At 40.6% G+C, this 27,988-nt stretch overlaps 1 protein-coding gene and 1 long non-coding RNA gene across 3 annotated transcripts; one reads left to right on the forward strand and one right to left on the reverse strand.

The window, feature by feature from the left end:
* Positions 1-3,361: 3,361 nt before the first annotated feature.
* ASNS (asparagine synthetase (glutamine-hydrolyzing)) lies at positions 3,362-26,531 on the reverse strand. Of its 2 annotated transcripts, XM_060632544.3 has the most exons (15): positions 26,383-26,531; positions 25,115-25,221; positions 21,604-21,679; positions 19,714-19,811; positions 16,481-16,752; positions 12,379-12,616; positions 11,279-11,464; positions 10,918-11,019; positions 10,131-10,258; positions 8,948-9,074; positions 6,609-6,715; positions 6,053-6,153; positions 4,672-4,753; positions 4,429-4,584; positions 3,362-3,716 (listed from the first exon to the last, which is right to left on the reverse strand). In XM_060632544.3, the coding sequence occupies exons 5-15, from the start codon at positions 16,727-16,729 to the stop codon at positions 3,507-3,509; spliced, it is 1,686 nt and encodes a 561-aa protein (XP_060488527.1). In that variant the 5' UTR covers positions 16,730-16,752; positions 19,714-19,811; positions 21,604-21,679; positions 25,115-25,221; positions 26,383-26,531; the 3' UTR covers positions 3,362-3,506. The 2 variants fall into 2 exon arrangements, with proteins under 2 accessions (XP_060488527.1, XP_060488528.1); XM_060632545.3 differs by lacking the exons at positions 19,714-19,811; positions 21,604-21,679; positions 25,115-25,221; positions 26,383-26,531 and adding an exon at positions 19,101-19,471.
* Positions 19,570-27,774, forward strand: LOC132679210 (uncharacterized). Its single transcript, XR_009610011.3, has 3 exons — positions 19,570-19,748; positions 20,223-20,315; positions 27,419-27,774. It is a non-coding gene; the product is annotated as an uncharacterized LOC132679210 (long non-coding RNA).
* The last annotated feature ends 214 nt before the right edge of the window (positions 27,775-27,988 follow it).

Genomic DNA, 27,988 nt, shown 5'->3' on the forward strand with positions numbered 1-27,988 from the left:
ATCAGTACATCACCCAGAAATCTTCAACTCTGGGCTTGCGGCCATGGCAAAGTGGAATTGGGGGGTTGTCACTCTTGAAAAGGGGAGGAGTATATTTTGTACGTAGGGGAGAGAGGTGAATATTTGGTGACTGGAGGGTGGATTTGAGGGGTCATTGGTACCATTCTCTATATATTTCATCTTCCTTTCTGGTACATGCAGCTTTCAAGTTAAGAGTGGTCACATGACTTGCTTTGGCCCATAAAATAGAAGAAAAAGTAATACGTCGCTTCAGGGTGGAAGCTCTAAGTTTTGGCACGTGGTTGACCATTTTCTCCATCCCCTGCCTTGCTGGTCATGGAAGCATGTGTCAGGATCAGGCTTTCATCAGCCTGGGTCCCAGAGTGATTACAACCTTTTCAATGATGAGCTGAGCTCTGTAGACCCAGAGGAACATACAGTGTGATCAAGAAATGGCTTCAGTTGTGGTAAGACACTAAAAATTTGGAATTTTCTCCTGGTCCTCTCACCGATCCCATTCTAGAAAATGCTTAGGATCGCTGTGATCTCCTGGGAACTAACTTAACTCAAGGTGACAGGGGGTCCTTCTCTTAGTCCAAGTTACAGCAGAGACCAGGGCTGTAGTTTCATGCTGACAGGGAAAGGGATAGTCAGGAAAGAACGACACAAAGGCTCTGGAGCCAATCTGTCAGGTCACTTGGAATTGTACTACTTAGTAATTAAGCTGAATGACCTTGAACAACTGATTTAACCTGTATAAGATAGGGGTCATAGGGCTTAGCTGTTCCAGTTACTGTACCTGTGTAAGAAACCACGTAAAAGGTAATGGTGTCCATTTATTATACTCAAGGAATTATGAATCAGGAGTTTAGACATAGCACAGCAGGGACAGTTTATCTATGCTGGCTGTGACTGGGGCCCCAGCTGAAGACTCCAAGTAGGCACTGGAACTGTCTGGAAGTTTATTCACACATCCGGTGATGGATGCTGGCTGTTGACTGAGACCTCGCTGGAGAAGTCAGCCCTAATTTTTACATGTGGCCTCTCCTTGTGACCTGGGCTTCCTTACCACATGCATCGAGAGAAAAGGAAGCGCAAGCTGAATCACCTTTTGCAACCTAGTGTCTGCAAGTCACAGTGTCACTTCTACTGGATTCAGCTTGTCAAGGCAATCTTGAAATCCTGCCGAGACACAAGAAGAGGGGAAATAGACTGCCTCTTCAGAGTAGCAGCTAGGGTCTGGAAGAGTCCGTGGGACCATTTTTAGAAAACAGTATCTGCCATACTTCCTCAGAGTGAGGGTAAACCCACTGAATGAGTTAATTCAACAAAGTACTTAGAACATTCGGTACATAATGCTGGGTGTTAGTGTCTGATCCACTGTACAGGTTTAAAACCATGTGGAACTGCCTTCCTGTGGCCAGCTTTCCCCTCTCATGGGGACCCACCCCAAGGATCTGTTATCTCAGACTCCAGACCACACTACAGCAACCCCAAGACAGGAGGAATTGAGTATGCGTTGACCCCATGGCCTCAACAAGATATTCACACAACAGTCTGACATCAGAAGGCTCACGGTTCTCTGACCGTTTCCTTGTAAAGGGTTCCAGAAACTTTGCAGCCTATTTAACCAAGATCAACAGTTGCATATGTGTAATTGTGCCTTTAAAGCAAGATACTTGCAAGAAAATGTTAAAACTGTTTGAAGCAGTGGTAGTATTTAGGTGGTTAATTTTTCTTTTTCTATGGAACATATCCTGTCCCAAACTATAAGGCACCTTTTTTAGTTATGTCTGAAGGCAAGATAAAATAAACCTCTGAAGGGGTATATCATCCCATAGGGTACGTGGAAGAGGATGAAAAGCCAGGACAACATCAGCTAAAAATCTTTTAGTTTATGGTGGGGGACTGAATGATATGTTAGCAGTGCTGTGTGGATTGGAACCCACAGGCCTCTTTAGCACTGAGTCACCAAGATCAGAGTAGGCCAGGAAAACAGGCTTGGCCAGTATGGAGCTGTTGAGTCACGTGTGTATATGCTTCAGTGGCTACCATGTCTTTAAACTTCTAGAATTTCAGTTGCAAAAGAAGAGGTTAATTTTATACCATGTGCCAAGAACCTCTGATAGATCTCATGTGCTGCTTGCCATTTACCAAGTTGCTGTGGTTAGGGTTGACCTGCAGGACTGAATTCACTGCTATGAACTTGGCTGAACTGAGTACCTCTACTGTTGAACTCTTGAGTGGTACCTGAGTATGCCAGCTCTGATAGTCACTCAAGTTAAACAGCTCATACCCTCAAAAACAGTTTGTGATTTACAATCCTGCCATGCACGCTGCCCAACCACCACCACCTATCTTCTCGTGCCTTCTCGGTGTCACCTACGTTGGCTGGATGAGGCTATACCATGAACAGGTTTGCCTGGAACCAAGTCATGCCAGGTTGAGGCCCCTCAAGCACCTACAAATACAGGATTATCATTGAATCTTCCAATATTAACTCACGGCATTTCCTTGGCTGTCTAGAGACATTTTACATTTTTCAGTGAGGGCCTCTAGCCTCAGACGGTCCTTATCTTCTAACTTCCTAGCTGAACTCTAGCCCACTCATTCTTCCCATCAAACATTCATATGTTGACCTGCACACACACGAGCAGTTTCCTCATCAAAACTTCCTACTACTTCATCTTTATAGGGTATTTCAAAATGTGGTCCCTACACAACCAATGCATTCAAACAAGAATCTTTTACTTGTTCATTGACTGCTTCCTTGTTCTACTTTCTCTTTTCCCTCTTGGGTTTAGAATGCTTCTTCCTTTTATCAGAAATGCTTGGCTTGAGTTGTTTCTGTACAACAGGGCTCTATCAACTATGGCCCACTGGCCAAATCCAGCCCGTTTCTATAAACTCTGAGCAGAGCACAGCCCTGGCCGCTTGATCGCATACTGTCTATGGCTGCTTTTACACAGTTCCAACAGAGGTCTGCAAGGCCTATGATAGTTACTGACTGCCCCTAACAATATGCTAATCTCGGATCTAGAATAGTAGTTCCAGAAGAGGTGTTGGCTCCACCGGAAAAATGAAAATATGAATTACTGTCTTACAAGAGACTGTCAGGGACGTCCACGACGGACTCAGCACCACAGAGCCTGCCTCGCCAGCTGCTGTGAATACAAAAAGAACAGAGAGGGAAGCTGTGAAAAGGCCACGCTAAGAAGAGGCAAGGACTCCTGCAAATGACAGGCTGCTTCCTCCTTTCCTAAGCTCACTCTCTACCTTCCTGGGATACAGTAAAAGCTGCTCAGTTTCTAGCTCCCTCTAAGGAAGGGGCTGTATGAATATAAATGACTATAGCACTGTGTCGGATTCAAGACTTTTATTTTTTTTCCATGCCCAACAAGCTGGAATGGTTGATGCTCACTGCTCCCCCTCCTGCCCCCAAGCCCCCTAGCCCCCTACTCATCACAGGAGGAATGTTTCCTTTCACTGGATAGCTCAGATAGTGCCTAGGCTTTGGCAGTTGACTTGTAATGGGCCAGAGTGCGGGCAGAAGGGTCCGTGGCATTGATCCACTTGGGCATCCAGTAATGGGTCAGCCAGTCTGCCCGGCCCGGGTAGTGGCGTTCAAAGATTTGACGGTAGTAATAGCCTTCCTTAGTTTTAGGAGTATTGAAGGGAAATTTTTGGGCTGCAGTCGCCATCATTGTATCATCAACCTGTAAGAATATAAATTCAAAATGGTTTTGTTAAATGGCATAGAAACACTTGTATTTAATATGGCTTCCCAACAACAAAAGATATAAAAAGGCATGACTGTAAATTGTGCAAGAGACCCTTTGAATCACCCATCACTTAGAAAATGCTAAAACAATAGACACAGCTGCAGCAACTTTCAAGGAACATTTCTGCGAATAATTTTAATACACGGTGGCTCTGAGTGTTTTATGACTAATAATGTCTGGCACCCGGCAGGTGTTAAATGTTAAATGAAGGTCAGTGATGATTGGTAAGTCTCTTCTCTTGCTCTTTGAATTTTAGATGCTACTATATAATCCTTCATGCTACTTAAATCTTATGAAATTCTTTTTTTGTTTGTTTGCTTATTTTGAGAGAGCACATGAGCAGGGGAGAGGCAGAGAGAGAGAAGACCGAATCCCAAGCAGGTTCTGCACTGTCAGGACAAAGCCTGATGCAGGGCTTGAACTCACAAACCATGAGATCATGACCTGCACTGAAACCAAGAGTCAGATCCTTAACTGACTGAGCCACCCAGGTGCCCCAAATGTTATGAAATTCTTATAAAACTCTTGTTTACAAGGAATTTCTCCTACAGCCACAAAACATTTAAATGAAATACAAAATGAACAGTGATTGCCATTCTACATCCAAATTGTCCTATGCCAGAAAATATTTTTAAAGACCTTATACCTGATGTTCAACATATTCCTGTAAAATCCTAAACCAGGAATTCTTAACCGAGGTTATTCCATCACTGAATGCTTCTTTTGGCCGCCAGAGAATGTCTTTAGGTATTAGATTGGAGTCCTCAAATGTCTCTCTCAGGAGATGTTTTTCTATCCCATTCTGACATGAAAACAAAGGAATGGCAGTAAAAATTCCAAATACATTGAATAGCAATAGACAGTTTTCATCGTGCATCGATTCACCTACCTTGGGAGTTCTCATATCTGGGGGCAGAGACAAGTAATAGGAAGAAAATCGATGATCCAGGAAAGGGACACGCAATTCAAGGCTTAAAGGGGAAAAGAAAAATCTAAATCAAAATGGATATTTAGTACCTGTCCTTTTAGATTCTCCTTGAGAGTTTCTTAGCAATTCAACTATAGCCTCTACGTAATGTTAAGACTAAAAGTCATTTTTAGGGTCCTCCTGACTGTTCTTTACTATTGTGTGAGTAGCAAAAATCTTCACTCCCAACAATATGTATTACCTCATCTAGAGAGTGAAACAAATGGACAATAATTTTACTTTCCCTTCTGTAAACAATTAAATGCACATCTCAAAAAGCAGAAAATGGTAAGAAACATGAGTGATCTCATCATTAAGAACATACTTTTCCTATACCTTTCTGACTCAAAGTTTTTTCTTGGTGAGGCCATCTCTTGTCCTATGGAAAACTAAAGAATTCAGAATTGTTTACTACTAAATGATTTACATACAACATGCAGTATATACCCCTGTTCCACAGTGTTTCATCAAAGGCCACATCGTGTTTTCTGAATCCTGGTGACTCTAGTTAAGGCAAATGGATAGAATAACCATGGATTCAGTTCCTTCCCCACACCGTATCTGACTATTTTCTAATCTAAGTGTGATTTCGTGGAAGCAACTAAAATATTTAATGTAGTTTATCACCTACAGTAAGAGTTCTGAATTCTCCAACATGACTAGCTAAAAAGTGAAAACTTCAGGCAACCAGAAATAGAGAAACCTGTTTATAATCTAATCAACCCTCCCAGCTCTTCATTGCCCTGTGCCCACGCAGGGTCACCACAGTATCAAACAGGCATGGTAGGCACTCAACACTTGTTACAGGGATTGTGTCAGCTTTAACTTCTCTTAAAAAGTCTTAAAAAGAGCAGCACCTGCCTTCCCTTTCGGTTGTTCTGATGGTAGCAGAGTGTGGCTGTGCTTTAAAGACGAAGTCCATCTAAAACAACCTACAGTCTCCTCACCAATGCCAGAACAGTGCTTTGAGACAAGCTTTGTTTTCTCTATCGAAGTCATATTTTGTGGGGCACCTGGGTGGCCCAGGGGGTTAAGTGTCTGACTCTTGATTTCGGCTCAGGTCATGATCTCACGGCTGTGAGATCGAGCCCCAAGTTGGGCTCCGTGCTGGCCGTGGAGCCTGCTTAAGATTCTCTTTCTCCCCCTCCCCTGCTCACGTGTGCATGTACACTCATGCTCTCTTTCAAAAAAAAAAAAGTCATACTTTGCACAAACGTATAATCAACTGAAAAAAGAAATTGGCCATTGAGCTTTTTGATTTTTGAGGCTGTCTTAACGATTGCTTCTCAAACTACCGAGTTACCCGTGGGCAGCAGTAGTGCGATCTGCCCGGAGAACGTCGAACAAGTAGAGTTCCTTCAGAAGCCTCTCGCTCTCCTCCTCGGCTTTTTCAGGAGAAGGAGCCTGTTTTATAAACAGGTGAAGTTACAAATACACCAATAGCTTTGCTTGTGCACACAGAACAGTGTTCATTTCTCTTTCCCGTATTCCAGCTCTAGTGGGAGTAAGACGGAAAGCTAAACAGAGTTTGGGGAAGGGGGTCCCTACTTGCTAAAACAGGCCTTCCTGCACACCAAACAGGTAGCTGTCAGGCAATAAAATGGACGCCCGGGGCAGTAACCAGGCTGCCACAGGGGATTCAGAAAAGTCAGACTCCCGATTCTCCTGCTTCACCAGTTCTGAAAAATGGAGATTATCTCACATTAAGACTTCTTCCCCCCCCCCCCCCCAAAGAAATACAAAGCAGACACTATCAGTTTTCCTCACATACGTCACAAGATACTCAAGTGTTAAGACAGACGAGAGCAAACCACTTTTCTTCACCCAGCACCAATATCCCTCCATGTCAGAAAACTTACCTTGTGAAAATATATGTAACCCTGCGTAAGCTCATCTGAACCTTCTCCAGAGAAGATCACCACACTATCTGTGTTCTTCCGAATATACTTGGAGACTAAGTACATACCTTAGTAGACAGACAGAAATTGTTGATGTCAACATAACTGGCCACCAAAAACGTCTCGTATTTAGCTTTTGGAAACAATGATGTTTTACTTAGACTTGAACTCTGTATTAATAATGTAATTTCCAAAATAATGACCTTTTATCTATAAGCTAATTTTTATATACTTTACCCAGAAGTTTTACGGTTGCAATGAAACAGCCCAAAATCATTCCACAATTTTACCTATTTATTAAAAAAAAATTAATGTTTATTTATTTTTGAGATGGGCACAGAGAGAGAGAGGGAGACACAGAATCTGAAACAGGCTCCAGGTTCCGAGCTGTCAGCACAGAGCCCAATGCAGGGCTCACACCCAAGAATCAAACGATCATGACCTAAGCCAAAGTCAGACGCTCAACCGACTGAGCCACAGCCACTGTGCCCCTTATTCCACAATTTTATATATGGGTTTTAAAATTGTAATGCTTTTAGACCAAGAATATCCACCTTAGAACTCTGACAAACTGAACAATGACAAATATCTAAAACAAATTCATAACTTTCATACCAATATTATCATACAAAAATAATAAAAGTTGGGAGTTTTGGTAGTTTAGGCTTTTATTTCCTAACACCAAATTTCACAGGTGGTTAAGAATACTATGTAAATTACTAAAAGAGAGCCATTGGTTCTGGCTGCAAATCTATGTAAACCAGTATTTGTTCTTTATCATTTTTTTCATGATCACCGATCTAGGAAGACTTTTTTAGACATTTTTTCCTAATTGCCTTCTCAATGAAATATGAGTACTGGATATACTATAAATCTGTTTATATGGTGTGGCCCTTTGGAGGCCCACAGGCCACTGTTTACAGAAAATTCTTTTTTACACTCCAAGAACCAATTTAGTTCTCTTGTGGGCAATATCACCCCTGTGGTAATATTTTCATGCCCTAAACTTTGCAATGGAGGCTTATCAGATAGATTCTGAGTCTCTTAAAAGAGAGACATATCTCAGCCAGTAGTACATTAGAGGCTCAACGACACTGGAGTATACTTCTGATCCTGCCATATATCCACAGGACAAAACTAGCATTGCTTGCTGGGCAGTAAAGTTATTGATTGATAAGTCATATGATAGAATAGTTACCAAAGTATATATGAGTATTCCTTACATAAATTAGTTACAACACAGACCTATTTCCTTATATAGCCCAAGAAACTATATGCAGAGAAATTGGGGAGTGAGGAGTGCAGAAATGTGCATCTATTCTTTGGAGAAATATAAATACAGATCTTCCTCGACTTACACCCTGATAAACCCACTTAAGTTGAAAACATCATCAAATCCACCTAACCTACTGAACATCATAGCTTAGCCTAGCCTACCCCAAATGTACTCAGAACACTGACATTAGCCTACTGTTGGGCAGGATCACAGACCACAAAGCCTACTTGGTAATGAATGGTGCACTGAGCATCTTATGTAATTGACTGACCCTGTACTAAGAGTGAAAACCAGAATGGGTGTGGGTACAGAATGGTTATAAGTGTTTCAGTTGTTCAACCTTGTGATCACTTGGCTGACTGGGAACTGCAGCTCAACTGCCCAGTATCGAGAGAGAGAGAGAGAGAGAGAGACGGACAGAGAGAGAGAAAGAGAGAATCCTTTGCATGGCGTTAGCCCAGGAAAAGATCCAAATTCAAAAGTCAAAGTAAGGGTTCTGCTGAATATGTATTGCTTTCACACCCTCATAAAGTCGAAAATTGTTCAGGTCAAACCATGGTAAGTAAAGGACTGTCTGTAGGGACACCATAAATGGGGGAGTTTATGTGTTTATTCCTCTCCAAGAGAGACGGGGGAAGGGGCGCCTGGGTGGCTCAGTCAGTTAAACGTCCAACATCGGCTCTGGTCATGACCTCACAGTTTGTGAGTTCAAGCCCCGTGTCGGGCTCTGTGCTGACAGCTCAGGGCCTGGAGCCTGCTTCGGATTCTGTGTCTCCTTCTCTCTCTGCCCCTCCCCTGCTCACACTCTGTGTCTGTCTCTCAAAAAATGAATAAACATTAAAAAAAAAAAAAAAAAAGATGGGGGGAATTCTTAAATGGTCTGGTCTTAAAGTATTGCTGACCTAAGATTTTTATTTGCATTCATTCTTAAGTATTGTTTTTTAAACTGTTGTTCGAAATAATCTTTTAAACCTTATACTCTTTTCAGGATTAAAAATCTTTTAGATACTGTAAAATACCTTACCTACTGAAGCACGTACTGTTGTAATATCATAAGTTTCCAAGGAAAATATGACTTCATCCAGGACCTGAATGCCTTCCTCAGAATTAAAGAGGACTTCATGGTGTTCACTCCCAATGTGATTTGCCACCTGATTATTTAAGAAATATCCATATACTTGTTATAAGCACTGCCCTTGAAAATGAAACATGAATACTGTCATGTCACAACACATTATAAGTTAATAATAGTGAAAAACAAATCAGGCAAAATATGAGGAAATGATTCTCTAGTCACCACATACACAGCCCAGTTAGGTTTCCTGGCCTCCCCCAGTCTCTGCCCTGACTTGACCAAGAGGTAGACAGCCCATCAGCTCTTCCCACTCCAAGACTTCAACCTAACTGTCCACAGGCTTCCAGTGAGTTGTGTCCCTCCCTCCCCACCCCACACTTAAGTTACCTCACCCACTTCCTCCCTCTCTAGTCCAACATGGCCCCACTCTAACCTCGGCCCCCTATTGGCCCTCCATCGATGGTTTATGTTACATTCAGGATGTTATTCCTAAGGGAAATGCCTTCCCCTCATTCTTTTTTCTTTGGCTGTTTTGGATTCTTTTAGCACTGATCAACTTGCTTTGACACTGCACTCATCCATTCCCTGTAAATTCTGCCAGAGTAGGAACAAAGTCTCCCAAACACGGAATGTGTATGTACAAGGTCCTCTCTGCCCATAATCTTAAACACAATACTTTATAAGAATGAAAACAGCTAACATTTACAAAGTACTTACTACAGGCTATGCTCTATCCTATGCACTTCATGAATTCTATCATTTTCACCTCGGAACTATCCCATAGTAGATACTGTCATTCCCGTTACATAAGTGAGGAATCGTATGTTGGAGGTAGGATTTGAAACCAGCATTCTGCTCCAAAGCATGCAGTCACAACCACTGTACCATTACTTTAAAAAAGACAGAATTATTATCACAGGGTTTTTATGAGGATTGCATGAGCCTTAGAAGTACCCAGAGGACAGTGTATGACACACTTGATACTCAACAACGCATTTCATTTTATTTTAATACTTTTAACTTAAAACAATTACCCGAGTCAATACAGCATAAGTACAGAATCATTAATTAGTGGCTAGATTTTTATCCTTATGTCTGTCCCAATTACATAATGGGCAGGACGGTGTCTTACCTTTCTAGCAGCGAGTAAATCAGTACTGTCTTCCATGCCAATCGCAAATGTCTGGAGAGGGTACTGTACTTGAGCCTCTTTTAGCTGCTTCAACAGGGTGGCAGCAACCAAACTGGAATCTAAGCCCCCTATGAGCAAGACGGGAAGTACACTGGCTATATGCCATGCTTACGAGAAACAGATACGATTTACAATCCCATTAAGCACCAAGATTAGAGTTTTGCTATTTAAAATCCCCAACTTTTAGGGGCGCCTGGGTGGCTTAGGCAGTTACGCGTCCAACTCCTGATTTCGGCTCAGGTCACGATCTCGCGAGTTGTGAGATTGAGCCCGTGCTTTGGGCTCTGTGCTTGACAGCATGGAGGCTGCTTGGGATTCTCTCTCTACCCCTCTCTCTGCCCCTCCCCCACTTGCACACGCTATCTCTCAAAATAAACAAAATTTAAAAAAAAAATTTAAAAATCCCCAAGTTTTATAAACCGAAAATCAACAGTATGAAAAATCTAACACATAACCTGACATAATGATTACAGTACTTGAATTGGTCAAAAGTCACCATACACAATTCTAAAAAATGTTTATTAGCTCACTCATACCAATAATTAGAATGTAACCTGAAGCTGCTCTATTGCCATGAATATTAAATGCAGCTTACAGAAAACATTTTTGTCCTATAATGGAGGGAAAATTAAATCATAAATATTTTATAGTCAAAATCTCAGGGATAGCTACAAATCATTTACTTAAATATGTGCTTAATATAATTGGGCTTTTTAATAGACTTCACCTGATAAAAGGCAGCCAATCCTTCTGTCTGTCATTAAGCGTTTCTTTATGGCGTTGTCAAAAAGTATCCGGAGGTTGTTCTTCACAGTTTCTAGCTCAAAACCTATAAACACGTAAAGCAAATCAACAGTTCCAGAAAATCTTGGGCTGAATTATTTACTGAAACAAGGCAGACAATCATGTATCAATCATGATGACACCTGCTCCAGGGTGGAATTTGCCAAATCCCCATGTGCCACCTCCAAATTAAATAGGAAAGAGCTCTTCTGATTTGAACCATTCCAATGACAAGAAAGTAGCACTTTTTTTTCCCTTTGAGAGAGACAGGCGGGGAACAGGCGGGTGGGCGTTTGCTTTGTTACCTGGGAAGAGTTTCTCCACATTGTCATAGAGCGCATGCAGGGGCTCATCTCTACAGTGATGATATTTGACCATTTCCACTGATGCAACTTTGCCATTCGGCTTTAAATCCAAAACTTCATAGTGTCCTGGGAGAAAAGGCTCCACTTTTAAAAAAGGAGTTGTGGAGTGCTTCAAGTTAACAAGACCTACAAATTCAAAATGATAATTTTACTCAAGATACAATTCACCATTACTTACTATCCTCTCAATTCCTGTTTATTCCCCCTTTTTGATATAAACACATGTCCATTATATAAGCAAAATAGGGAAGAATGAACCCAAATGCTACCACCTACTTACTAGAGAGAGAACAGTGGTACAGAGATGTACCCTAAGGTTACACTGATTTCTAGTAGTTCAAAGTAATAAGAAGATCCCCAACATTCAATTTCTTCTCCCTGGCTGGAATTTCAGATCAAGAAAATCTATTTTCTATAAGAAAAGACACATTAAGCAAGAAGATGGACTTGAAATTGCTACTGTTATGATACCCTGGCAGTCATTTCTTTGTCATCACTGAGGTATGTTAAGGAAACAGCCATGATTTCTGGTCCTTGAACAAGCAAAATGACCCACTATGAGGTAATGGCAGAACTAGTTATTATATACTGTGTGTTAAACAGTATAATCTAAATTTCTTCAAAAGTTTTTACAGGGAGTAAACAACCTGGCATCACCATGGTCTCTGATTAAAAACCAGTGTTTTATTGTAAGTGGGAACAGCCTATCTAAATTCTCATTAAGAGTCACAATTTGAGTTTGTCAGCCCAGTCATCTTCTGTGTCAGACTGAATTCAAAGATCAGATTGGACCCAGATTCCTGCCTAGCAAGCGGACCTCAAGAGAGCTACACAACCCCTATGGGGGATGAGGATTAATTAAAAAGTTTCAAGCAGGGAGGACCATCAACCGATTAGTTTTTGATATGCTATTCAAAACCATTGAAAAACAGTCACTCAAAAACTTCTGGACTGCCCAGCATAGGATTTGCAAATATGATCAAGAGGAGAACACAAAACCAGAGTAATAATGAATACATACAGACAAATTCTATCATTACCTTTAGCTTCTGAACACACAGCCAAAAATCCATCTTCCGTCATGGCTTTAAACAAAGGCCTGACTCCATAAGTATCTCTGCCCAGGAACACTTTCTTATTGGCAGTATCCAGCAAAATAAATGCAAACACCCCATCCAACATGCAAACTGTTTGCTCAATTCCTCCTTTGTCGTAAAGATGAAGGATTATCTCACCATCCACTTTGGTCTGGTATTCAAATTCAAAATGGTGTTGCATCTTGTAAAAGCAATAGCAAAATAAAAATGTTAACGTTACAGTCCTTGTGCATCCACTAATAATTTTTTGTTGCAAAGTTGCTTCAACATTTCTATGTTCGATAATCACGCACCTTAGTTATTTAGAAGAATCATTGCATTATCAAAATACAACTCGTTTGAACTCACAATTCTGCTCATTCTTTATAGCATAAAGCTAAATGTGCACATTTTAGTTGCATTCTGATAAATGAAAAGCAGAGGCAATGTAGCAAAACAGTCATACATATCAGGAAGGATAGGAATGCCCATTATACATGTCCTATGTCTATAATACATGTATGTTTACATCTGTATGTCAGTTAAGCAAAGAGGTTGCAATGACAATAAAAATGTGTCTTCCCCAACTGTAATATTTTGGTTTGGGAATATAGGATCAGCTGAGGTTTTTCCATTTCAGTCTCAAAGACCTGCCTATGAAAATGGAAAGTAAAAGGACACACACAGTTGGTACTATTCCCTGATGAATGGCTCCATCACAATGATGAAGACACGCGGTCCAGATAAAGCTGATGGCCCCCCGGGGGAAGCCTAGAATATTCAGTCTTCCCACCATTGCAGTGGCATTAAACTACTTCTTACTGATAGAGAAAATGACAGGGGAGCTTTAGTAGTCCACATGCCCCACAGGCTCAGCAAAGTGACCATCATGACCACTCAGCACAGAGGGAGAGGGCCTGATTACATTACACCGGGCTCTGGCTCTCCATCACCACTGGCCAACTGTGAGGGGGAGAAATCCTTGGAGTTGCTCTTTCTTTGTGCTTACTCCTATTTTTGACTGACCATGGAGAGAGAAGAGGTTCCTATAAACAAAATCACGGGGAAATCCTGGTTAAGTTTAAACATTCAGAACATGTTTTTAAAATTCACAAAGTAAATCTATATGTCTGTATATGGATGACCTATAAACATGCTTCACAATCACACTCACTCTATCACTTGTGAAACTTCTATTAGCACTCACAGAATGACCCAAACCATGGGCTCTGGCTGCCTTGAGTGACTATAAAGCCACTTCCTGTTGACCTCTCCCTCCTCTGAGAGAGATCAGGGGAGATCCTGTCACTAGCAGGTGGGGTTTGGAAGCGGTCTTTTGCTTGCCTTTTTGCACTTACATATCGGAAGAATAAATATACCCTCCAAAGCATTCAGTGATTTCAGTAAGCAACAGCTTCCCAAATCTATCCTCCACTACTGTCATCACTGCTCTTTGGCTAAATCTTGCAGGTAACTTACTGGTTAATGATTCCCATGTTCCACTTTGCACTCTCCTGAAACCACACTTAGGTAAAAGCTGCACTTGGAGGGCATCTGGGTGGTTCAGTCAGTTAAGTGTCCAACTTTTGATTTCAGCTCAAGTCATGATCTCAGAGTTTGTGAGTTTGAGCCCCACATTGGGCTCTGCACTGACATTGCAGAGCCTGCTTGGAATTCTCTCTCTCTCTCTACCCCTCCCTCCCCTCTCAAAATAAATAAACTTAAAAAAAAAAAAAAAGCTGTAGTTAGATAAAAGTCCCTGTATCCTGCCACCATCCAGAAATCACACTGCCACTTGACTTGCTGGTTGCAAGCCCCTGATGATCCCTGTAGAGAGAGAGCCTCCTCTCTGCCCCAGCCTTTACTTAGATTCCTCCTCTCCTTCATTTATTCTTCCTCCACACCCAGCACATCTCTAGCTGGATTTTATTAGAGGTAAATTTTTTTTCATCCAAAAAAAAAAAAAAAAAAAGGAGGGGCTTTGGAGCTTATGTTGCAGTGTCCTTTATACAGATGTAAAATGGCCATCCTCCTCATCAACAGATTTCTGGTCGCTCACACAACAGAAGCTTAGATGATTGGTAGATGCAATGGAATTTCTATGCTTTTGAAAATACAATATATTTGGTAATTTAGAATAAAAATACTTGTGAAATATTTACTATTTTGTAACTTTTCAACAAAATATATGAAAGCAGCAATGTTGTTCAAGTTACACAAGGTATTTCCTATCTGATTTAAGGTGAAAGGTTAATATTGCCATAATACAACCTAGCATTCTCGTGTGTATGGCACTAACTTGGCTTGGTAAGAAAGAAGTCTTACCTCCTGTAAGTACCTCCTGTACTCTCACTAGCTTGAAATTCCATTCTTACTTTTCGTGTTCACCATTTCATCTCCAAGCACCTAGAAAAATCATGCCTATATACTCTTAATAAATGTCTGAAAGGAATCTGCTGAATAACCATAAAAACTTTTCAAATGAGAAGCCTATTATTAAAAGTAATCTTATGAGGAGATGACACACAATGGTAAAAGCTATTGTCCAGAGATAAAAATGTCCTAATGGTGGCTAGAATATAAATACCTCCCCATGAATGACAGATGTATATCAAGACTCAAAAAATACCAAGGAACCTAACAACTAAATGTATGAAGTATGAATGTTATCAGGCTTCAACAAAACAAAGCAGCTACAAAGACATTTTTGTGACACTTGCAGAAATTTAATTTGAACTCAATATTAGAGGATTTTATTGATTCTTGGGTTTAATAGTATTGGTATTAGGTAGAGGAAGGCCCTAATTTTTAAGAGGTAAATGCTTGCATATTTAGGAGTAAAGTGTCACGATATCTGCATTATACTCTAAAATGATTCAGGCCAAAATTAAATGCCTAGGTGTATATACAGAAAGAAATAGAACAAATACAGCAAAACATTAACAATTAAATAACCTAGGTTCTATTTGTTCTATTTTTTTTTTTTTTGGTTTGTTCTTCTTTTTTGTTCTTTTTTATATGTTTTAAATTTTCAAAATTACAAGTTGGGGAGGAGGGTGGCAAACAAAAAATAACTTGGAAATTTTGCATTAAAAAATTTATGAAACACTAGCCAAATAATTCCAGATTGGAAGGTTCTTAGCCAGTTTGGCTCCCTGGGGTCAGAATTTCCACCCCCTCACCACTCTCATCCTGAGTAAGCTTTCACCAGATTAGAAAGCTGTTCCAATTTTAATGCTGCTAAAAAAATCACTCCTTGCACTCTTCTGTCCTGTGGCTCTGTTTAAGTGCAGTCAGTACACAGTAGCAATAAATGTCATAAGGGCAGCATTATATAAAAGCTACCAGTATGATTACCTCCAAACTATTAAATTCCATACCTGCCCTAAAGTCCTCCAGTCTCCCTACTCTTAGAATTATATTCCAACTCCTTGCCAAGTCCTGCTTGATCTGGTCATGCCCTGCCCACCTACCTACCCCTTGATCACATCTGACAATCCCAGGGCTGCTTCCTACCTCGGGGCTTCTACACATGCTATTCCCCCAGCATGAAATGCTGTTCCCAGCCCCACTAGTTGATCATTATCCATTAGGTCTCAGTTCAAGTGTCAGTTCCTCAAAAGACCTTCTCTGACCACCCTTGCTGACATTGGATCTCCCATATTATTTTTTTTTTGTCCAGAATATCTATCCTATGTACAAGGATTTTTTGTCTTTTTTGATTTTTAATGGAATAAACTCCATCAGAGTGCAGACCTATGTCTCATACTTACTACTGTATCCCCAGTACCAAACACAGGCTCTAATTAATATTCAAATTCATGACAGAAAAAAAATTCTAAGAGTTAAAGAATTATAATCTTCATTTTCTCTTTTTTTTTTGGTGACCAGGCCATTTGAACTCCTTGTGCATCTGTGCCCTATCTATCTTTAGAACTGGAGCAAATGAGGTAATGAACATGGAAACTGTGTGAAAAGTAAAAAGCTTTATACAAAATATATAAAATTATTATAACCAACTAGCCCTGAGGTTTAATCACATCCAGATATCTTCTGGTTTATTTACCTTCTTGTGGTTGTAGATTTCACCGTTGTAACAAAGCCACAAATAAGGATATTTCTTCACTCGGATTGGCTGCATTCCAAACAGCTGGTCAACCACTGCCAACCGATGAAATCCAAAGCAGCAGTTGGTGTATCCATTGACATTCTCAAAGCGAAATGCATCTGGACCCCTGTGTGCAATCTTCATAGCACTCAGGCACTGAACAGAAAGGCAGTCATCACTGCCAAAGAGGGCCCAAATCCCACACATGGTGCAATGGAGCTAGGGGCTCTCTATGGAGAGAAAAGCAGACCAGTTGAATATTCAATATCCAAGTCTGTATTAAATCTTGATTCCAAAAACTGGCATAAACTACTTCAAAGACTGATATTTAAACCATCTGATCTATAGCATTAGGCTGGCAGGCACACAGGAGTTGAGACTGATTTAATTGATTTACAAGTATTCAGAAAAGATGCATGACCTTCACATCCAGCCGGCTAAAGCAGTTTAGCACCCCGTCAATGCCTGCATCTCTCTCACCTTGGAACTTGGCTCACCTTAGCCGGGGTAGTCAGGCCACATTCTAGGTTTACTTCCAAGATACAGATATACATGCAGGCTGGCTCCAACCTAGTGAGAGATCCCTGTCCCATTCTCTCCATCCCAGAATGTCAGAAGCCCTCAAAAATCCAATAGACTCCCCAGATTACTACTACAGTCCCCTCTCAGGACTCCTGACAATTAAATGTCCTCTCTTTACCTGTACTAACTGCACATAGAGTATAGCAGGTAAGAAAGATCACACATACTGCTCTTGTAATGTTAAGATACATAGCTATTACAAGCATTTCACAACTTCTAGTTTACCTCTAAGTGATTTATTCAAATGTGATAAAAGAAATTCTAAAGAGACAAAAGGCATGTTATCTGACATTAGATACCCTGGATCGATTACAAAAAGAAATTTTTAAGTTGACAGAGATACATAATGTTCACCATCAAAATGTCCTAAATGACAAAAATGTCCTCAAATACTTTTGTCTCAAAGCTGCTTTAGTCCATAAGAAAGCAAAATAGGTGGGATATGAACAGCAAGAACATCTCTGAAAAACAAGCTGGCCATCCCTACAGGCCAAGAAGCAAACAAATAATTCCTGTGAATGTTACTTTGCAATTTTATATTCTCAATTGTGAAATAAAGGCTTTTTATTTAGATGCTGCCAACTCAAAACAGCTATTTTACCAAAATAACTTGGAACTATTTGGGTTTTTTTAAATGCAAATTTGCAGTGAATGCCTAATTTGAAACAAAAATCATATATAAACATATATAATATAAATATATATAATATATATATAATATAAATATACTATATAAAATATACATATAATACATATATTTTTTCAAGTTACATCAATCACTTTGAGCAATCCTCTGAGGACATGCACAGCTAAATGAACCAAACCTTTGTTTGGCCTTTTAGTGAGAACATATCAAATTAATAAAAAATGATAGTGATTCCAACAACTTGGCAATGAAGTAGCACATGTTCTATGCAGTCCCTTCCATGAACCTGGCAAATAGCCTCTAATGAGATGTTTGAGATTTAGGGGGAAATTCACTTAGATTGAGGTGAGAGGACTACTGATAAGCCATCTATCTTTGACTCCATACCAATGAAAAATGGGCTGAGACAGTACTTTGAAAATCACAAGAGGTCGTCATTAGTGAATCATTTCCCTAAGTCTTCCTAATGCTGCTTAGTGAATCCCATTATTAAGCCTGTTATAGGAAACACACACTAAGCACTAAATTAGAGGGGAAAGACGGGCAACACATATTAGTGAAGCACACTTCTCCAGCAGGAAATAGCAAGTTAAAACTGTTATCTATTTTTGTTGGAATCAGTCTCACTTGCAAAGGTCCTATTTGCAATGCTTTTTCCAACTGCTGTTACCGCTCCCAGTAATTTTCCCTATTTCCTCATAAACTTCTAGGGCAGTGCTGTCCAGTAGAAATGTGAGCTACATATGTAATTTTCAATATGCTGGTGGCTCCATTAAAAAAGTCATGAGAAAATGGGAAGTTTTTAAATCTATTTTAACACAATGTACTAAAAGATAGTATTTTGACAGGTAATCAGGCATAAAAGTTATCGACAAGATATTTTATATTGCTTTTCTCTACTGAAGTTAACATCTGGCGTATTTTATACTTACCCCAGACCTTGATTCGGACTAGTCTGCCTTTGAAGTTCTCAAAACAGTTACATGTGTACTGAATTTGTGCTGATCCAATGCATTTAATTTCTATGCTATTTACCAACCACTTCAATTTCACCATCTCGTTTTATTTTTACCTTAAGATATCAGCAACCAACTCCTGGACAGGTTCAAGACCTAAATTACTTCTAAGTAATCTTATAGGAACGTGGCCAATCAATGGGGGAAAAAAAAGAGTTAGGAGTCCTGTTAAATTGTTACTCAAGTACCCAGGAAGAAGAAATAATGTAGGCCAAGGGCCCAGAAGAAAACTGTCCTTTTATTCAAAATAGTAACATTAATCTGAAACCAGCCCTACAGAACAGACAGATATCCACTGAGAAAGGCATGTTCATTCATTTGCTTTTTCGCATACCGTGCCGCCTGTCGCCCTGAACAGTTGTCTTCTAGGCAGGATTTGCTCATTAAGTCACTTGTTGAGTCTTGCAGTCTGGCTGGGGGGTGGGGCAGGGAGAGGGAGATGGAGGGACCAGTGGTGAGGGGCTAAGTACAGACCCTTAGGCTTGGACCTACAGACTTGAGACCAGGACCAAGCGATTGTGTGTCCCGAAACTCCGACTGCACCCCAGCCACGTGCACCCTCTGGCCAGTCTGCAGCAGGGCCCCCGGACTGCAAAATTTTCCACAGGCTTCGATGCAATGTAATTTTTAAAAACAGTAAAATTTACAAGGGCCAACGTGGGCTGCAACCCGGCCTCCCCTCTGCCTTCCACTTGATCCCAACCCTCTGCAGGGCCAGACTGGGGTCTTTACCCCGCAGCCGGCTCCCAGGTGCGCAACAATCGGCCCCGCCCCCTTTACGGGTGGGAGCCGCAGAGCCCTCCGGCGCCCGGATCAGCCTCTGCCCACCAGTGTGCTAGCCAGACTGCGCGCATCCTCCTCCTTCTCCTTCTCCTTCCCCTCCCCCTTCCGGGGCGGCCCAGGGTACCCTGGAAGGACGCTGCACCCCGCAGCAGGGCCTGGCTTACCTGGGATCCAGCGGGTAGAGTGACCAAGGTGCCAGGTAGGGGCTGCAGCTGGCGGGCGGGGCGGCCGGGCGTCCTCTCACTTTATACCGGCCTAGCTCCTGTAATGCGTGCGGGAAGTTTCATCATGTTTGTGAGGGCCAACCAGCGCGTAGGGGCGTGGCCCACAATGCGAGACCTTGGAGGCAAGGAGGGGGGAGGGCGGAGGAGGAGCAGAGAACTAGAGGAGGAATTGCTGCGTTCCAGCTCCTTAAAGTGTTAGTGCACCTGCTGAAGGATTGCCTCAGAGGTCTAGCCAGGTGCCCCACTGACACTGAGGGTTATCTTACCCGCTGTCCTGACAATTAGGGGGCCTTCTGCACTTGGTTTGTTCTTGGGGAAATCAACACCAAATTGATGGCCGTGTCCCCCCTACAGCACATCTCCCTGCAGACCCTTAACTGCAAAATTTTTAGGAGTACAGGTATCCCCCGCTTTTCGAAAGTTCATGTTATGCCACTTTGCTTTTACAGAAGACCCACATTAGTACCTCATGTGGTACTAATTCAGTTAGTTTTTGCTAACTGAAAGAAATCCGAAGAGGATGTTTGCTTTTAGGGGAAAAGGTGAGAAATGAAAATAGCGTTCCGTATTGATTTCGTAGCCGGCCATTTAAGGACGCAGCAAGCGAGTGGCACTGCCAAGTTCCTTCCCCAGGACTACACTCTGCGTCGAGGCGCCATGGCTTTGAACACTGTCTCTGAGCATCTGCGCTTTGTCTGTATTTTGTGCATGCATTAGCAGGATGTGCCCTAGGTATCAGAAAGGCCTAGCAGAGGTTATTTTTTGCGTCTGAGAAAACTCAGATTTTTCATGTAAATTAATGGTAACTGCTTCTTCATTTTATGTCATTTCAGCTTATGAAATGTTTCCTAGGAACACTCTACTTTGAAATAACAGGGAAACCTGTACTTTAGTTTCTCCGTAACTACAAAGAGAGCATCTAGTACATAAGATGGATACAGAAATATTTGCTCTATTAATAAATAATGGGGCAGGTAGGAAGAGCTGGAAGGATACGATCTTTTTATTAACTACAAGGTATATTTCATTATGTCTTTTACCTCAGACATAATTAAATTTCTCCCATCTCTGGATCTATAGCTCGCTGTATTTGTGTTCTGTGTTGGATCATCATCAAACTTTGTGATGTGGTTATATTCTCCTTCGACTAGATTGACATCTTCCTGGTTGTGTTGACTTCATCTTTTGAGTCTCACTATCAGCTCAGTGTATACCACTAGCTAGATTCTCAAAACCTGCATTCAATTCAATTCGATTCCTCATCACATTTTGTTGTTGACCAATTTCACTTTCAGGAAAGGATGGAGTTCCAGTCTGAATTTTACCACTAACCACTTCCATGACCATAGGTATGTCTTATAATCTCTTTAGGTTTCCCTCTTTGAAAGGAAAGTGGAGATTACCAGGGGTCCTTCCAGCCTTGAAATTGTAAGCACTAAAGTGATGAGAGTTCTTAGAGCCATAGCATCCAAGGAGGACATTTTTTTTCCATCCCCATAATATCAATCTGTCTTGCTGAAGCTCAGAATAACTTTTCAATGTGTATATATATATTTTTTAATTTTTTTAATGTTTATTTATTTTTGAGACAGAGAGAGACAGAGCATGAATGGGGGAGGGGCAGAGAGAGAGGGAGACACAGAATCGGAAGCAGGCTCCAGGCTCTGAGCCATCAGCCCAGAGCCCGATGCGGGGCTCGAACTCACAAACCGTGAGATCGTGACCTGAGCTGAAGTCGGACACTCAACCGACTGAGCCACCCAGGCGCCCCTCAATGTGTATATTTTTACATTAGGCCCAGTTAGAAGTAAATTGCCCAAATTCACTCACCTGATACTTATAGATCCAGGATGTGAAATCAGGTTTGTCTGGGTCCACGGGGCATCCTCTTTTGATCAAATTCTGCCTGTAGAATAGATAGACAAGAAGAGCTGGCTGGGTCATACCAGAGATACTGACAGAGAGCAAGGAGCTGACATAGCCTCTCTTATTTTTGCTAAACATGAAAGATTTGCATTCAGGATTAAATAAATTTTATTCTCCAGATTTCATCCCCATTCCTATATTGGAGCATTACCCTGCAATTTGTATTATCTGCACTAAGAGTTTGAAAGGGGAGACTCTCCATTTGAATTTTTTAAAGTGTTTATTTATTTTTAAGAGAGAGACAGAGCACGATGAGCAGGAGAAGGGAGGAGAGAGAGGGAGACACAGAATCCAAAGCAGGCCCCAGGATCAGAGCCTGATGCGGGGCTCAACTCATGAATGGTGAGATCATGACCTGAGCTGAAGTCAGATGCTTAACCAACTCAGGTGCCACTCAGGTGCCCCTGAGACTCTCCACTGTAAAGGCATTGTTGAACTGGTACCACTAGGTTCTTCAATTTGTTATGCAATACAGGGAAAGACTTGTCCTCAGAAACCAATTTTTTCCTTTTTTTTTTTTTTATTTTAATTCCAGTTAGTTAACCTACAGTGTTATATTTGTTTCAGGTATATAATATAGTGATTCAACACTACTGTATATCACTCTGTGCTCATCATGACAAGTGCACTCCTTAATCTCCCTCACCTACTTCACCTATCTTCCCATCCACCTTCCCTCTGGTAACCACCAAATTGTTCTATATAATTAGGAATCTGTTTGGGGGCACCTGGATGGCTCAGTCAGTTAAGCACCTGACTCGATTTTGGCTCAGGTCATGATCTTGCAGTCTGTAGGATCGAGCCCCATGTCAGACTCCGCACTGACAATGTGGAGCCTGCTTGGGATGCTTTCTCTCCATCTCTCTCTCTCTTTGCCCCTCCCCTACTAATGCTCTGTCTCTCTCAAAATAAATAAATAAACTTAAAAAGAATTTTTTAAAGAATCTGTTTCTTGTTTTGTCTTATTTTCTTCTCTTTGCACATTTGTGTTCTTAAAATTCCACATAAGATTGAAATCATATGGTATTTGTCTTTCTCTGACATATTTTGCTTAGCATTATTCTAACTCCATCAGTGTTGTTGCAGATGGCAACATTTCACTTTTTTATGGCTGAATAGTATTCCATTATATATCAACATCTTCCTTATCCATTCATCAGTTGATGGACACTTGGGCTGCTTCCATATCTTGGCTATTGTAAACAATACTGCTATAAACATAGGAGTGCATGTGTTTCTTTGAGTTAATGTTCTTATATTCTTTGAGTAACTACTCACTAATGTATTGCTGGATCATAAGGTAGTTCCGTTTTTAACATTTTGAGGAACCTCCATACTGTTCTACACAGTGGCTGCACCAGTTTGCATTCCAACCAATAGTGCACGAGTATTCCATTTTTTCCACATCCTCACCAACACCTTTATTTCTTGTGTTGTTGATTTTAGCCATTCTGACAGGTGTGAGGTACTATCTCACTCTAGTTTTGATTTGCATTTCCCTGATGGTAAGTAATGGTGAGCATCTTTTCATGTGTCTGTGGCCATTTGGATGCTTTTGGAGAACTGTCTGTTCATGTCTTCTGCCCATTTTTATCAGATTATTTGTTTTTTGGCATTATATAATTTCTTTACATATTTTGCGTACTAACCCATTACTAAATATGTCATTTGCAAATATCTTCTCCCATTCTGTAGGATGACTTTTAATTTTGTTGATTGTTTCCTTTGTTGTGCAGAAGTTTTTTATTTTGATATAGTCCCAATAGTTCATTTTGCTTTTGTTTCCCTTGCCTCAGGAGACCTATCTTGAAAGAAATTGCTATGGCTGATGTCAAAGAAGTTATTGCTTGTGTTCTTGTCTAGGATTTTTATGGTTTCATGTCTCACATTTAGGTCTTTAGTCCATTTTGAATTTATTTTTGTATATGGTGTAAGAAACTGGTCCAGGTTCATTCCTCTGCATGTTGTTATCCAGTTTTCCCATCACCATTTGTTAAGAGACTGTCCTTTTCCCACTGAATACTCTTTCCTGCTATGTTTAAGATTAGTCTATTATATAATTGTGGGTCCATTTCTGGGTTTTATATTGTTTTCCATTGATCTATATGTCCATTTTTGTGCCAGTACCATACTGCCTTGATCACTACAGCTTTGAAATATAACTTCAAGTCCAGAATTGTGATCCCTCTAGCTTTGCTTTTCTTTTTCAAGACTGCTTTGGCTATTTGGGGTCTTTTGTGGTCCCATACAAATTGTACGATTTTTTGTTCTAGCTCTGTGAAAAATGCTGCTGGTATTTTGATAAGATTGTATTAAATGTGTAGACTGCTTTGGGTAGTATAGACATTTTAACAATATTTGTTCTTCCTATCCAGGAGAATGGAATGTCTTTCCATTTCTTTGTGTTGTCTTCAATTTTATCAGTGTTTTATAGTTTTCAGAAAACAGGTCTTTTACATCTTTGGTTAGGTTTATTCCTATGTATCTTACTATTTTGTTTTATTTTATTTTTTTTTAACGTTTATTTATTTTTGAGACAGAGAGAGACAGAGCATGAATGGGGGAGGGGCAGAGAGAGAGGGAGACACAGAATTGGAAGCAGGCTCCAGGCTCTGAGCCATCAGCCCAGAGCCCGACGCGGGGCTTGAACTCACGGACCGTGAGATCGTGACCTGAGCTGAAGTCGACGCTTAGCCGACTGAGCCACCCAGGCGCCCCTCTTACTATTTTAAGTACAAGATTCCTTTTAGAATCACACACAAAAAAGTCTCTCTTGACCTCACCCCACCAAATAGTGTGTTTTTAGTATTCCTTTGATGGAGAAAACATAGCACCATGATAAAAATAAAACAAAACACCCAAGAAGTTATCAAGGCTTCATACCACTCTTAAATAAATGTCTATTTTACTGGTCACATCAGCACCAAGATAAATAAATAGTAAAATGTGTAAGACATACTAAGAACAGACTACAGTCAATGCTCGTAGACTACACAGGTTCGATATCCCCCTAAGTTACATTCCCAACTAGTTTACAAACTGCCAAGAATATAAATTCCACACAGAACATGTAGTGAACACTTAGTCATTGACAGGCAAGAGCAAAGATGACAGCTGACTCAGTTCAAAGGTTCCTTAGTGCCCTAAAGTCTTTAGCAAACTGACTTTGCTGCATCCTAATCTACATAAAATGTCTGAAACCTGAGAACAACCTAGGAAAGGAGATCTTCTATCCACATTGTACAGATGTAAAACTAAGACTCAGATAAGTTGAAGGATTTAGCCAGTCTGAATTAAGTCATCACAACTGCACATAATCATAAACTGAATCATAATCATAATCATATAAAACCCAGAGACGATTTCCCTTACCCCCCCCCCCGCCCCCACGATTTATGTAGTAAAAGACAGATACCTGATATGTTACGCAGTGTTGGTTGTGCTGAGTATCTTCCACTTGTCCCTCCAGAGTCGCTCCATCCTTTCTCCCTTCACTTTGTGTCCTGGCTCCCTTGCCCTCCTCTTGTCATGGAAGTGTCCAAAGGGAGACGCAGAGGTTAGAAGGGAGAGGTCTCGGGGTGTTTCTTCCCCAGGCTCCTGCACCCCCACAGAACTCCTCTCCTAAATCCCACAGCTCCTGCCACATGGCCTTCTCTATACCACAGTCTCCTCAGATTCCGGGAACTGCTCCTTCCTCTTCCCCTTTAGGCTTAGCCCGAGGCACCAAACCATCTTGCTTTTCTTGAATCCTGTCCACACTTCTGTAATTAGTGTCAATTGGAGTGTGACATCTGCTTCCTATCAGAACCCTGCCCAATACATTGATCTAGGATATAACAGAGGATGCAACGGATTTAACTAGAGTAGAAAATGATTCACATGTTCTCTTAATTATTAGACACAAATGAAAACTAAATTATGTGGCCTATTTTCCCACATCTTACCCACCCCTCTATTGAAACCTCACTCTAAAAGCAGCCCGGAAGCATTTAACATTCTGTGACCTGAGTCACTGAGGAATCAAATAAAATCTTCCTCTGTCAAGTAAACCCTTTAGGCTGGTTCCCCATCCCCAAAGTATAATTGACAACACAAGATTGCATTTGTTCAGCCCTGAGAGCATTAGTTAAACTCTTTAAAATTCTTTTAAATACTAAATTCATTTTTCTCAATGGTGTTTTTTTTTTTTTTTTTTTGTAGATTGATCCATTTTCTAGAATTAAAAAAATATATAGTAATAAAATAACCAGCCACATAATGATAGCTACCCTTTGGGATTCATTGATTTTAAAATGTACATAATAATAAAAAAGCTTCATTGATATTAAAACACTATAAAATGAAGTTGCATCTTATTCAACCCAATGTATCTTTGTAAAAGTTTGTTGATGAGTTTGACATATTTATGGTCTATAGAAAATGCTATCAAACCATTCAGATTTGCCAACCCCTGTCATAACTCCAAAGCTACCCAGGAGACCATGACTCACATGTTAGGTAACACTGACTTAGGATTCCAACGAATTTATAAGCCCATCCTCCCACCCCCCAAAACAGAAAATGCTTCCAAAGCAGGCCACATGGTTAGCCCTTAACCTAACACCAGATGAATTATCAGCAATAGTGTCACCTTTAGATCCCAGTAACCAGAACCATTGAGCTTTTCACTGTACATGAACTTACCCACTCAGGGAGGAGTTTAGGATGCCACTATGGGGGAGCTCTCAAGGCACAGGATGGAGTCGGAGTGAGACAAAAAATAGCTGGAGCCTCCATTGGATCTCTTGTTCTGTCCCATAAATGTTAGCCACAGGCCTTCTCAGCAGCTTTTGATTCCATTTTTCTGCTGTTCTACCTATTTCTTATGATTTTTTAAAATCAGGTGTTGAAATGCAATTTGAGATAGGACTTCTGATCTTTACTTCTATATCCTCTACTTTTCTTCTCATGTCATCAAAATTTCCCTGGTACCTACATTTAACTCAGCAGGTTAAACAGTAATATGGAGGGGCACCTGGGTGGCTCAGTCAGTTAAGCATCCGACTTCAGCTCAGGTCATGATCTCGTGGTTTGTGGGTTTAAGCACCACATCAGGCTTTGTGCTGACAGCTTAGAGCCTGGAGCCTGCTTCGGATTCTGTGTCTCCCTCTCTCTCTGCCCCTCCCTCACTTATGCTCTGTGTCTCTCTATCTCAAAAATAAATAAACATTAAAAAAAAACCAACAGTAATATGGAAAATTCTGAAAATTCCAGATTCCAGAAAAATTAGATACTTTTGCATTTGTTACCTAGGATCTGTTACTTAGCCTTAGTGCAACAAACGAGGGAATATTAACATGGGTTATGTGCATATGTGTTTTGTAGAACCAGACTTCATAAAACTGGGAACGAACTATATTTCAACAAACCATTCGTGTAGTCCTAAATACAAGAAGACTGGTATAAAAAGGAATAAGAAAAGACTGGAAAAGCTGAAAGAAAAATGGGAGTCTCTCCTCTGAAAGATGAAAAACTTACTGGGAAGTTCCACTAATTTAGAATCAGAATAATAATTGCTTTAAAGAAGAATAGAGTGCAATGAACATAAATAACACTATTCAAAGTTGACCTTGCACAGCAGATGACATGGGAGCAGAGACTGATATTTAAGATCATAATATTAACAGTTATTTATTACCTCCTAGATGCAATGCATTTTAATTTTTTTTCTATTCTGTAGGCTAACCATGGGAAAGAACAATTATTCTTATCTTTTGACTGTCAAAGAAGAGTCTCAAGAATATAAAGTAACATACCCAACACCAAACAGTTATCAACTGGCTGAGCCACGGGCCTCAAACATAGCATGACGACATGAGAGCTTCCATGCCTATTCTAGAAGTTGCTCAGCAAGCAGACCAGGTAGAGAGAGCCCCTCCAAGAAATGGCAGTGAGACATGAAAGGTCCCAGCGTGTCCCTAAAGACAGCTAGAGAAAGTACAGTTGATCCTTGAACAGCACTGGCTTATAATGTGTGGATCCAACTATAAATGAATTTTTTACAATACAGTACATAAATGTATTTTCTCTTCCTTATGATTTCCTTAACATTTTCTTCAGTAAAAGGCGAAAAGATTTATACAATCTGAGGAGACACCAGAGTATTAACATTTCCTTTTATCAAGCTTACTTTATTGTAAGAATATAGCATAAAACACACATAACATACAAGCTATGTGCTAATAATCAAATACTTATGCTATTGGTGAGGTCAACAGCTGGCTACTAGTAGGTAAGTTTTCGTGGAGTT

The sequence above is a fragment of the Panthera onca genome, chromosome A2, assembly GCF_046562875.1.
Source record: "Panthera onca isolate mPanOnc1 chromosome A2, mPanOnc1 haplotype 2, whole genome shotgun sequence".
Classification (NCBI taxonomy): Eukaryota; Metazoa; Chordata; class Mammalia; order Carnivora; family Felidae; genus Panthera; species Panthera onca.

What these genes read in the sequence shown, in the direction of transcription:
- ASNS (XM_060632544.3), bottom strand. Translation starts at nt 16,729, where the DNA reads ATGTGTGGGATTTGGGCCCTCTTTGGCAGTGATGACTGCCTTTCTGTT. An exon ending in TGTGTGTTCAGAAGCTAAAG is followed by an intron (nt 11,465 to 12,378) that starts GTAATGATAGAA and finishes TTGAATTTGTAG; the next exon opens with GTCTTGTTAACTTGAAGCAC. An exon ending in TGTGGAGAAACTCTTCCCAG is followed by an intron (nt 11,020 to 11,278) that starts GTAACAAAGCAA and finishes ACGTGTTTATAG; the next exon opens with GTTTTGAGCTAGAAACTGTG.